We start from the raw sequence: 12440 nt of genomic DNA, 5'->3' as shown, positions 1-12440 counted from the left end.
AATGATCATGCTATTCTCCTGAGTTCAGAAATAGTTCATGTGTCCCAGAACAGATCTGATATATAGCTCAAATAAATAATATTTTATAACTTGAAAAGAACAGAATATTGGATATGTCTCAAACTCTAGTTTTCTTTCTCACCATATAATATTTAACAATCTTGTTTTTGAAATCTATCAGACATCATTTAAATAAAACCCAGCATCCCCATTAAGGTAATATTGCAATAACCGAAGTCATATTCTGAATAATGACATATGCCCACAACATAATGCACAATGAAGAAAGATACAACACACGCACATATCCATATGCATTAAAGGTTCAGAAAATCATCAAAAAGTTAATAGTGGTCATCACTAGTTAGTAGGATGCAGGTGACTTTTTCCGTTTGACTCTTCTCCAAAGCTTGAAATGTTCTACAATGAGGTTGCTTTCTTCTCATACTAGAAAGATTGTATGTTTTGGGGATATAAAAACACAACTGTGTGTTCATTAAAAATAGGTAAGAGGTTCACCCAGTGCTTTACTCTTCACTGAGTAAAGAAAATAACTTCAAGTTCAACTTCAATGACAATCTTGCAAATAACAAAAAGGAAAGCACAGTGTGAACTGTCAGGTTAGTATTTCCACATCTGCTGTTGGTGTGGCTGTTGCCAATTCCCATATGTAGTCACTAGGAAACAAAGCACTGCTCCTGACACGCGGGTGTATTCAAAATGTGCTGTTATTTTGCACTGATACTTGCGTCTGCATACCCTGCTGTAATCCACCAGGTGCTGAACTGTGGCTCACAGAGGTGTCCACTGTGAATAATCATAAAACTGCCTTTCACAAAGCAGGCAAAGACAGCAAGAGCATAAAACTGGACTTCTATGCATAGCTAGTTCAACAAAACCTAGAATAAAGTTTTAATCCTCACCAATAAAATCTTTGTTTTAAAATAGATTGATTTAGGGGTGCCTGGGTGACTTAGTTAAGCATCTGCCTTTGGCTCGGTTCAGGATCCCAGGGTCCTGGGATTGAGCCCCTCTGCTCCTCCCCCTGCTCGTGTGCGTGCATGTACACACGCTGTCTCTCAAATAAAATTTTAAAAAATAATAATTATCAAATGCATTGATTTAAATACTCCAGATTTGGGACACCGGGGTGGCTCAGTGGTTGAGCGTCTGCCTTTGGCTCAGGGAGTGATCCTGGAGTTGGGGGATCATGTCCCACATCGGGCTCCCCGTGGGGAGCCTGCTTCTCCCTCTGCCTGGGTCTCTGCCTCTCTCTCTGTCTCTCATGAATAAATAAATACAATCTTAAAAAAAAAAACAACTCCAGATTTACCTTAGGAAATGTACAAAATGCTCTAAAAGGCAAAGTTTTTAAGAAAATGAGCATACCACTTTACCAACAGAAAGACCTAATAAAGGCCTGCCTTTCCTTTTTCCATACATAGTTAAAAGTCAAAAAAAACCTTAAAATCTAAACCACATTTTCCTGAACAAATTATTTTCAGTATGGTTTATCACAAACAGAAAAAAAAAAAAATCACAATAACAATTCCATCCAAGGTTGTTGTAATTCTCCATAAACTACAATTACGGGTGGTTTGGAATTATGATGTTTTTAATAGATTTTTTCCAGGATTAAAGAAAATGAGCTTGTATTACTTTTATTAAAAAAAAAAAAACTACAAAAGCACACTATGACTAAAACTAGAATTACACACAGATCTGTGCTCTTACCAGCTGGTAAATTTTTGAATTTTTAAGGCCTGTCTTACACATGTCCATCTCTAGCACCTAGCAAGAGACCTGAACACTGCAAATGCTAATAAATGTGGGTTGAGTAACTCGATGAATCCATAAAGGCTCATTTCTAATCCCTACATGTAAATTGAACTACTACTTCCTTAAAATGTAATCTACTCCAGGAACAATTAAAAAAATAAATGGTTTCCTTAAAAGAAAAATAAGACTCTTGTAACAGCTAAGAAAAATGAAGAAAAGTCAGTGACCAGGAGAAAGATCACAAGAAAACTCTCAAGTAAAACACGTTTAATAGAAAAATGACTCCACACAAAAGAAACCACTGATAGTGTTTATGTAAGAACTGTGCCCCACCCAACTCCAAAAGAACACAAGGTGACTCAGTATAAGCACAATAAGATCATTAGGGTAAAAGAGAATGGTCTATTTGGGGGAAGGTGGCTGGCTACTTTCAGCTACCTCCTGGGGCAAAGCACAACAATCCAGCAATATCTTGGCTTGTTTTTTGGCAGCTAAAGGACGAAGAGAACACCACTCCCACTGCTCAGGGGCTTCTACTTTCTGATTTCAGAAGCTTAATTCTGAATTCATCACTATCTCCCCTTTCTCCCATGCTAAAACACTGAATTTAAAAAAGCAGTTATTTATATTTATGCCCAATACAGGCTCCCTGTGAATTGGGAGAGCTGCCCTGAGAACTTGCGCCCCAGCTGGATGGAATACATCTGCTTCTCACCCCTGAGCCTCAATTCATCACCTTCCTTCCAAACAGCTTCCTCCAGATGGGACAGTCCAGGTGGGCTCTGATGTTCCCGCCATAGGATATGCCTGATTTCCTGCTTCTGCACCTTTATTGTGCTGTTTCCATAGAGTATAATGTCACGTTCCTCTATTCTTAAATGTCCACAAAATTTGTCTATATGCACTGCCTCACCACTAAACACCTCCCATCCTCTGTTCTGACAGCTAGGGCACTGGGGCCATCACTTCTTGCCTTGCGTTTACCTGAAAGACAGCACACACATGAAAGCAGGATGACCTCTTCTACTTCTGCATACAGTAGGTGCCCAGATCTTTTTTTTTTTTTATCATTTTTTTTAAATTTTATTTTTTTTAATAAATTTTTATTGGTGTTCGATTTACCAACATACAGAATAACACCCAGTGCTCATCCCGTCAAGTGTCTCCTTCAGTGCCCGTCACCCATTCACCCCCACCCCCCGTCCTCCTCCCCTTCCACCACCCCTAGTTCATTTCCCAGAGTTAGGAGTCTTTATCTTCTGTCTCCCTTTCTGATATTTCCCACACATTTCTTCTCCCTTCCCTTATATTCCCTTTCACTATTATTCATATTCCCCAAATGAATGAGAACATACCCTGTTTGTCCTTCTCCGATTGACTTACTTCACTCAGCATAATACCCTCCAGTTCCATCCACGTTGAAGCAAATGGTGGGTATTTGTTGTTTCTAATGGCTGAGTAATATTCCATTGTATACATAGACCACATCTTCTTTATCCATTCGTCTTTCGATGGACACCGAGGCTCCTTCCACAGTTTGGCTATTGTGGACATGGCTGCTAGAAACATCGGGGTGCAGGTGTCCCGACGTTTCATTGCATCTGAATCTTTGGGGTAAATCCCTAACAGTGCAATTGCTGGGTCGTAGGGCAGGTCTATTTTTAACTCTTTGAGGAACCTCCACACAGTTTTCCAGAGTGGCTGCACCAGTTCACATTCCCACCAACAGTGTAAGAGGGTTCCCTTTTCTCTGCATCCTCTCCAACATTTGTTGTTTCCTGCCTTGTTAATTTTCCCCATTCTGACTGGTGTGAGGTGGTATCTCATTGTGGTTTTGATTTGTATTTCCCTGATGGTGCCCAGATCTTTAAATGGAGAAAGAAAATTCATCTGAGGTAGCACTGTGTCATGGAAACCAAAACAGATAGTAACTTAACAAAATATAGTAAAACACAAAAGACCATAACAATCTGAAGCTGATAATACACTATGTCAATTAACTGAATTTAAATAAAATAAAATAATATGGGACACCTGGGTGGCTCAGTGGTTGAGCTGCCTTCAGCTCGGGGTATGATCCCAGGGTCCTGGGATCAAGTCTTGCATCGGGCTCCCCACAGGGAGCCTGCTTCTCCCTCTGCCTGTGTCTCTGCCTCTTTCTCTGTGTCTCTAGTAAACAGATAAATATCAATCAATCAATCAATAAAATATTTTAAAAGCCATAAAGACTCAACAACATTCTAAAATCATGCTATGATAAAATGAATCTAATATAAAACCAATCTATACCCTAAAATGTTATACATAATTATGTATCAATACCTTGAATCAAAGTCTAGAATAATCACAGAAAAACACACATTTAAGCTATCTATATCTCTGCATGATTTCTGCATCATTTATCAAAATTGTTTGTCTAGCCAATGTTCATGGTAACATGAGTGTTAAGGTAAAAAAATTTATTTTGCTAGTTTTCATTCATAAGCCCACACTTTTCATTAAACATTCTCTAAAATGTAAATGCCTTGAAATTTAAGTTGGAACAATAATTTTTTTAAGGTTTATTTAGTTATTCATAAGAGACAGAAGCAGACTTAGGCAGAGGGAGGGGCAGGCTCTCTGCAGGGAGCCTGATGCAGGACTCCATCACAGGACCCCAGGATCACACCTGAGCCAAAGGTAGACGCTCAACTGCTGAGCAACCCAGGTGTTCTGGGAACAATAATTTTTAAAAGTTATAGCAGTTTTACAATATATTGTACACCTGAAACTAATATAACACTGTATGTTAACTACACTAGAATTTAAATAAAAAGCTTAATAAAATTTAAAAAGAGTTGTAATAGTTTCTGCTGGAATTCCATAAGCAAGGGCATATGTGTGGCTTACTTTGTATTGTAACTAATTACCCTTTTCATTTATTTTTAAGAGAAATTCAATATCTATAATACTTTTTAATAGCACTACTGATATAATGTACATACCATGCAATTTGCTCATTGAAAATGTACAATTCAACGGTTTTTAGCATATTCACAATGTGTGTGATATAATTCTAAGTTAAATGTTGGGATCAGTGTAGAAATCATGAAAGTCTACAGAAAAGATAAAAGGTTCACTAGGCCTAACAAGAATACCACATTACTACTCAGTTTTTCATACTTCGGTTCTTTGGTTCTCTACAAGATAGAGCGCTATAGTATATAAATATACTTAATATAACATTAATTTAACATATCCCATATATTTCTAATTCCTAAATTTAAGTTATTTATAGTTCAGTACTAGCTCTATAGTTTCCCATCTTGAAATATAGACTATTAATCTAAAACAAGTATTAAAACCAGAGCATACAAGTTGATATATTAACATATATCCTAACTCTAAATCCATTTTTTACTTCAAACTAAAAAAAACAGACATTACTACTCTATGTTTAGTACTCATTCTGTTCTAACTTCATGATGCATTTAGACCAAATAACTCAGAGCAACATTCAGTCTTCCTCCTTTTTAAATTAGAGCAGAAGCACCAGTATAAGTAAAAAAAAACAAAAACACCAAAGCAGCATCCACATCTCCTTCACAGCATGAAGAGGTCTCTAACATCTTCTGGAAGCACATAATTGCTCTAAGAGCTAACTGTAAAGTGGCAACCACAGTTCAAAAGAGGTAAACCGGGGACCCCTGGGTGGCGCAGCGGTTTAGCGCCTGCCCTTGGCCCAGGGCGCCATCCTGGAGACTCGGGATCGAATCCCACGTCGGGCTCCCGGGGCATGGAGCCTGCTTCTCCCTCTGCCTGTGTCTCTGCCTCTCTCTCTCTCTCTATCATAAATAAATAAAAAATTTTAAAAAAATAAAAATAAATAAATAAAAGAGGTAAACCATGGTTCCTTATATAGCTATGTGACTATTTTTTTACAAGTATTCGCCAAATTTTATTAAAGTGTAAGTCAATGATTAACACTAAGAATAAAAAATATTTGTCCTCCTTCATATGAGACCAAAGTGTATTCTTTTCTCTTGTTCGTTTCTTAGCCCACACAAACTCAGTTTTGGCTAGAGATAAATTCTCCTGGATTTCCCAGAATAACTACAGGAAAAAGAACTCTCCCCAAAGAAAAGCTTGTACATTAAGAGTACACAACTGCCTAATAAGGAAGCTGACTGCTTTAAACGTTAATCATCAAAGTATGAGAGCAATAAAAGACCAACTGTCAAAACAGTTAAGTAGTACTGCATATGCCAGATTTGAGTTTCTACTTATGTGCAGCCATCGAGTCAGCATTTATGGGCAGCCGTAAAAGCAGGAAAGGGGCAGACTTCACCATACAAGTTCTAATATTTCAAATAAAAATCTCACTGGAAAATTGTCCTTGTTCATTTCTATAAAAACTCTTCAATAATATTCCCTTCACCCCTGGTCTAATTTTACAGGGCCCGATTAACACTGTTGGACAAAAGGCCAGTCCTCATCCACCGATCCACACTTGTCAAGCATTTTCCCTGTTGACCGGGAAAACAGTGTAGAATGAGTAACGACACGGCTTATATACAAGCTATAGGATCAAAGCCTAATAGAACTTTCACAGGGTTAAGCGAGATCCTTGTTTCATATCCCGGTAGCCTTCCCCCCCCACCAGCCCCCCTTAATTCAAAAGTGTACATGCTCTTTCTCAGAGTAGTAACCCTACCTCAACCGTCCACACCCTGCACAAATTACTTTATGGATGCACACAACCAGAGCGGGTTAGGAAGTGGGTACCCACTGGTTCATGACTTCCTAGCGTCCACCCTACGAGGAATCACCGCTGTCAATGACACACCACGAAGACGTGCAGACACATGTTACGGACAGCAAGGCAGCACCCTGAAGTTCAGGAGCCCCAGAACGACGTCCCAGTGCCGACTGCCAAGATGGGAATGCTCACTTTCTCCTAGCAGGCTGCTCCTACTGTCGAGCCTCACTTCAAACCCTGCGACTCGTTGATTTTACGCGAAAGAAACAGAAAGTGTGGTCTGCCCCGCAAGGTGGTACCGAGCAGGCGGGCCCTCGGCTGACCCCGGCTCTCACACCCCACGCCCGACCTCGCAAGGGTCTCGGGGCTGCAAACGGCCGCTCCTCTCCAGGCCCTCTGCTCCTCCAAGAAACAACCACCCCTGCGAACCTCACTGGCTGGCCACGTCACGCCACGGTCACCCCAAGCCTACGGGGAACGCCATTTATCGCAAAATGACCACGATTTCCTGCATCTGAAGCTGTCACAGCAACTCCTGCTTAAGAGTTAGGAGTGAGCAGAGAAAGGGGGGGAAGCCAGTGCATTCCTGTGCTCACTGCAGAAAGCTACTCTGCACACGACCTCCCGGGTAAAAATAACCAACTAGCAAGACTCTCGCTGTCAGTGCAAGCGCCCAAGAGCTCTGACCCCTCCTCCGGAACTCATGCTGGAGTCACGTCCACCCTACAGAGCCACGGCTTCCTAGAGGAAAAGAGCGAAACGGGCTTGCAGCCCCCTTCTGGGGACCCTCCCCCCGCTCCCTTCCCCGGGGCCACGAGCGCCGACGGTCCCAGGGCTGGGCAGGGGCGGCGGGACCCGGCCGGACGCTGGGCGCACCACCGGCCGCCGCCTCCCAGGGCACATTCCAGAGGCGCGAGTCACTGCCAGCGGGGCCGGGGCCGGGGCGGGGGCCGGGGCCGGGGCCGGGGCGGGGGCCGGGGCCGGGGCCGGGGCCGGGGCCAGGGCCAGCCGCCCCCGCCCCCGCCCCCCGCCCCTAAGCCGGCCTGCCGGGCTCCGGGCCGGGGGATGCGAGTGGGGGTCTGCGGACGCGGAGAAGGGGCGGGCGCGGCCCGAGCCGCGGGGACACCTGACAGATAACGGGGGCGGGGAGCCTGGCGGCGCTCAGGACACCGCAGGTCCCCGCGGACAGGACGGCGGGGCGGGCGGGGCGCACCGGGGCACCAGGCGCACTCACCCAGGCCGGCAGGTCGCAGGCGCGCACGCCCAGGCGCACGGCGCGCTCCTCGTCCTCCAGCAGCGCCAGCGCCCGGCACAGGCGCGTGGCTTTGAGGCCGCGGCTCCTCCGGCACCACACGAGCAGCCCGAGCGCCAACAGCACCCAGCTGAAGCTCAGGCCCAGGTAGCCGAGCGCGTACACCGGCAGCAGCAGCGCGAAGCTGCGCGCCAGCTGCGCCAGCAGCCCCGCTACGTCCACGCTCAGCCCCGCTCCTGGGGGCTCGGCCCGGGCGGCGCCGGCCTCGGGGCCGCGGTCCCCCGCGCCGCTCATCGCGCAGCGCTCGCGTCCCGACCCGGCCGCGGCGCCTCAGCCCGCGCACCAGCGCCCCTCCGAGGGGACCCGGCCGCCGCAACCGCCCGCCCGCGCTTCCGCCCGCAGGCGGCGTGCTACGTCAGCACGCAGGGTGGGCGAGGCGGCGGCGGGCGCGGCCCGGCCCGGGGCAGGGGAATCACCACGCGGGTGAGGCGTGGCCTGGTGGGTGACGTCATCCTGCGGGCGCCGCTCCCCCACCATCCCCGGAGGCAACAGTAAACGCGGGGTCGACGTGAACGTCATCGCCCGGTGGGGCGCCGTACGGGGGTGGGGGGGACCGGCGACGCGGCCCTGCACCCGAGCCGCGTACTCACGGCGGGTGGGCGGGGCCATCATGTGGCGTCATCACGGGGGCGGGGCGGGGGCCCTCGGAGGCGGGAGTGGGTGGGGCCGACGGGGGAGGCGGCGGGCGGGGCGCCGCTGAGGCGGCCCGGAGAGTCGTCACCTGAGGCGGGCGAGGCGGGGCGCGCCGTTGCGGCGCTGGATGCGGCCCTGCGCCAGGGCACATCCCTTGGCTGCGGGGGCGGGCCCGACTTGCTGACGCATCCGGGGAAGGGGCGGGGCCTACGAGTGATGTCACCCGAAGGGCGGGCTGAACTCGGCGGTTGGGTCGTGCGGCGCCAGCGGGGCGCGTCCCGGTGGCGTGTGCACCTTTTCCTGTGAGGAGCTCAGTGTGTAATGGGGCGTCGGGCCCAGCGCGCTCCCGAGGGGTGGGGCGGGGCGGGCTGTGAGGGCACCGCGTGAGGACGTCCTCCTCCCTCCGTGGGGCGGTCCTCCTCCCTCCGTGGGGCCGTCCTCCTCCCTCCGTGGGCCGTCCTCCTCCCTCCGTGGGGCCGTCCTCCTCCCTCCGTGGGCCGTCCTCCTCCCTCCGTGGGGCCGTCCTCCTCCCTCCGTGGGGCGGTCCTCCTCCCTCCGTGGGGCCGTCCTCCTCCCTCCGTGGGGCGGTCCTCCTCCCTCCGTGGGCCGTCCTCCTCCCTCCGTGGGGCCGTCCTCCTCCCTCCGTGGGGCCGTCCCCCTCCCTCCGTGGGGCCGTCCTCCTCCCTCCGTGGGGCCGTCCCCTCCCTCCGTGGGGCCGTCCCCCTCCCTCCGTGGGGCCGTCCCCCTCCCTCCGTGGGGCCGTCCTCCTCCCTCCGTGGGCCGTCCTCCTCCCTCCGTGGGGCCGTCCTCCTCCCTCCGTGGGCCGTCCTCCTCCCTCCGTGGGCCGTCCTCCTCCCTCCGTGGGGCGGTCCTCCTCCCTCCGTGGGCCGTCCTCCTCCCTCCGTGGGGCCGTCCTCCTCCCTCCGTGGGGCGGTCCTCCTCCCTCCGTGGGGCCGTCCTCCTCCCTCCGTGGGGCGGTCCTCCTCCCTCCGTGGGCCGTCCTCCTCCCTCCGTGGGGCCGTCCTCCTCCCTCCGTGGGGCGGTCCTCCTCCCTCCGTGGGCCGTCCTCCTCCCTCCGTGGGGCCGTCCCCCTCCCTCCGTGGGGCGGTCCCCCTCCCTCCGTGGGGCCGTCCTCCTCCCTCCGTGGGGCGGTCCTCCTCCCTCCGTGGGGCCGTCCTCCTCCCTCCGTGGGGCGGTCCCCCTCCCTCCGTGGGGTCGTCCCCCTCCCTCCGTGGGGCCGTCCCCCTCCCTCCGTGGGGCGGTCCTCCTCCCTCCGTGGGGCCGTCCTCCTCCCTCCGTGGGGCGGTCCTCCTCCCTCCGTGGGGCCGTCCCCCTCCCTCCGTGGGGCGGTCCCCCTCCCTCCGTGGGGTCGTCCCCCTCCCTCCGTGGGGCCGTCCCCCTCCCTCCGTGGGGCGGTCCCCCTCCCTCCGTGGGGCCGTCCTCCTCCCTCCGTGGGGCCGTCCCCCTCCCTCCGTGGGGCGGTCCCCCTCCCTCCGTGGGGCCGTCCCCCTCCCTCCGTGGGGCGGTCCTCCTCCCTCCGTGGGGCCGTCCCCCTCCCTCCGTGGGGCGGTCCTCCTCCCTCCGTGGGCCGTCCTCCTCCCTCCGTGGGGCGGTCCTCCTCCCTCCGTGGGGCCGTCCCCCTCCCTCCGTGGGGCGGTCCCCCTCCCTCCGTGGGGCCGTCCTCCTCCCTCCGTGGGGCCGTCCCCCTCCCTCCGTGGGGCGGTCCCCCTCCCTCCGTGGGGCCGTCCCCCTCCCTCCGTGGGGCGGTCCTCCTCCCTCCGTGGGGCCGTCCCCCTCCCTCCGTGGGGCGGTCCTCCTCCCTCCGTGGGGCCGTCCTCCTCCCTCCGTGGGGCGGTCCTCCTCCCTCCGTGGGGCCGTCCCCCTCCCTCCGTGGGGCGGTCCTCCTCCCTCCGTGGGGCCGTCCTCCTCCCTCCGTGGGGCCGTCCTCCTCCCTCTTTGGGGCGTCCCCCTCCCTCCGTGGGGCGGTCCTCCTCCCTCCGTGGGGCCGTCCCCCTCCCTCCGTGGGCCGTCCTCCTCCCTCCGTGGGGCGGTCCTCCTCCCTCCGTGGGGCCGTCCTCCTCCCTCCGTGGGCCGTCCCCCTCCCTCCGTGGGGCCGTCCTCCTCCCTCTTTGGGGCGGTCCCCTCCCTCCGTGGGGCCGTCCTCCTCCCTCCGTGGGGCCGTCCTCCTCCCTCCGTGGGGCGGTCCTCCTCCCTCCGTGGGGCCGTCCCCGCTCCCTCCGTGGGGCCGTCCCCGCTCCCTCCGTTGGGCCGTCCCCCTCCCTCCGTGGGGCGGTCCTCCTCCCTCCGTGGGGCGGTCCCCCTCCCTCCGTGGGGCCGTCCCCCTCCCTCCGTGGCGCGGTCCCCCTCCCTCCGTGGGCACGTCCCCTTCCGTGGGGCGGTCCGTGGGCTGCTCCCCATCCGCTCTGGCGTACAGAACACGAAGACCGGGGACTGGAACCCAGCGGCGTCCTGGGGAGGTTGGATCCCCGCGGAGGCGCGCGCCCGCCCGCAGGCCGGTCCCCCCGTGATTTTGGAGGCGCACCCACTCCGCGTGGTCCTTGACTGTCCAGGAAACCCGGGGTCACTCCCCGCTAGTTGTCCCCGGCGCATCGAACTCCAACCAAGGTCCCTCTGCGGTACAGGTACCGCAGAGCTAGTTTGCCCTCCTACCCTTGGGAGGGCGGGGCCCCACAAACCACAGGACACCTTCCGGCCCGAGTCCCGTGGGGACCCTGGTGTCTGTGTCTGTGGCGACCCTGTGACACCCCCGCCGCAGTGCCCAGAGGGGGAAGCATGGTCAGGGACCACCCTGCAGCGGCCCAGCCCTCCAGGCGCCCCTGCATGCCTCGAGGGCATGGCGCCATCTCCGCAGTGCTTCAAGCAGCCTGTCTTATTAGTGTGTCCTGTCTGTCTCGTCTTCAGGCTGGCTCGGCGCCTGGGTGAGTGATACCCCCGCCCCTGTCTTCCGTCTGTGTAACTACCTGTGCGTGTATGTGCGGGTGGCCACGGAGGTAGACAATAGGTCTCCTACCAGAAACATTGCCTTGGGGTCTTGGACACCCAGCTTTGGGCAGGGACACAAACCTCAAGCAAGGGAAGAATTTCTCTTTTCTTGCTTGTCCCCAAATTACACTAAATTGTAAGTGTAGAAAATGGCATATCTCAAGCCTTTTCCTGTGCAACAGCTAAATGTCCTAACACCAAGTCTCACTCAAGACTGTTAGAAACTCCAGACACTTAATTCCCTTCTGAACACAGGAAGGGGCATGAACCTTTCTGTCCTGTGGTCTTTCCTGCAAAGAGCAGTAGACTCACATCCTATAAAGATTTGAAGGAACACAAGCCACGTAAAACATCTTGCACCTCTGCAGTAGAGTATTTGACCTGCGTGGCCTAGGGATGTGAGGTGCCCTGAAGAGACATGTCTGCGGTGCACAGCACTGAGCTGCCCTCACCGCCAAGAGTGCCTGGCCTGGCCCCTTCCTGTCCTAATCACCCCAGCAAGCCAGAAGCCCTCTCATTCTGTAGAGTCTAGCAACAGGTGCAGCTTGGTTCTTGGGTTTCTGCTAGTATTTTTAAACCTCCCAATCTCCTGCAAGCTCTCCACGTTACCTCCTTCCTTACCTTCTGTGCTGACATTTCTCCAGTGAAAGGTACTACTTTCAGAGGAAAGAACGTCATTGTGAGTGATGTAAGAAAACTGTAAAGTGTCAGTCTCAGCCCTCAACCTTTCCAGTTTCAGAGAAAAGAGCTGCCTTCTGTTGAAGTTGAATCCTTTCTGCTATGTTTCACATCCCCTTTCGCCTGAATCTGGGCCTTACCAACTACCTGCCCTAGCTCCTTCACTCATTGTAGACCGTGGGAGCATACTTTGCTCTCTTCCTTTCATACTGCTCACCAAGATGCCAATCTTTTCTGAGATTCTCCTTTGGTGACACAACCATACGTTCATTACTGGAGCTACTTGAGTGGGCTTCT

At 53.2% G+C, this 12440-nt stretch overlaps 1 protein-coding gene across 3 annotated transcripts in view; it reads right to left on the bottom strand.

Annotated features, from left to right (window-relative positions):
• ESYT2 (extended synaptotagmin 2) overlaps nt 1-8155 on the bottom strand; it is an 83053-nt gene extending 74898 nt beyond the window's left edge. For 2 of the 3 annotated variants that reach the window (XM_055334690.1, XM_055334691.1), the window contains exon 1: nt 7752-8154. In XM_055334690.1, the coding sequence (XP_055190665.1) occupies nt 7752-8063 (312 nt within the window). In that variant the 5' untranslated portion in view covers nt 8064-8154. Of the gene's footprint in view, nt 1-7751 lie in introns of all 3 variants that reach the window. The other variant, XM_055334692.1, reaches the window with a different exon arrangement.
• Between the last annotated feature and the right edge of the window lie 4285 nt (nt 8156-12440).

Source organism: Nyctereutes procyonoides, unplaced genomic scaffold (genome assembly GCF_905146905.1).
Source record: "Nyctereutes procyonoides isolate TBG_1078 unplaced genomic scaffold, NYPRO_anot_genome, whole genome shotgun sequence".
NCBI classification, from domain to species: domain Eukaryota; kingdom Metazoa; phylum Chordata; class Mammalia; order Carnivora; family Canidae; genus Nyctereutes; species Nyctereutes procyonoides.
Note: the sequence above shows the minus strand (reverse complement) of the source record. Positions and strands in the feature narration are given on the sequence as shown.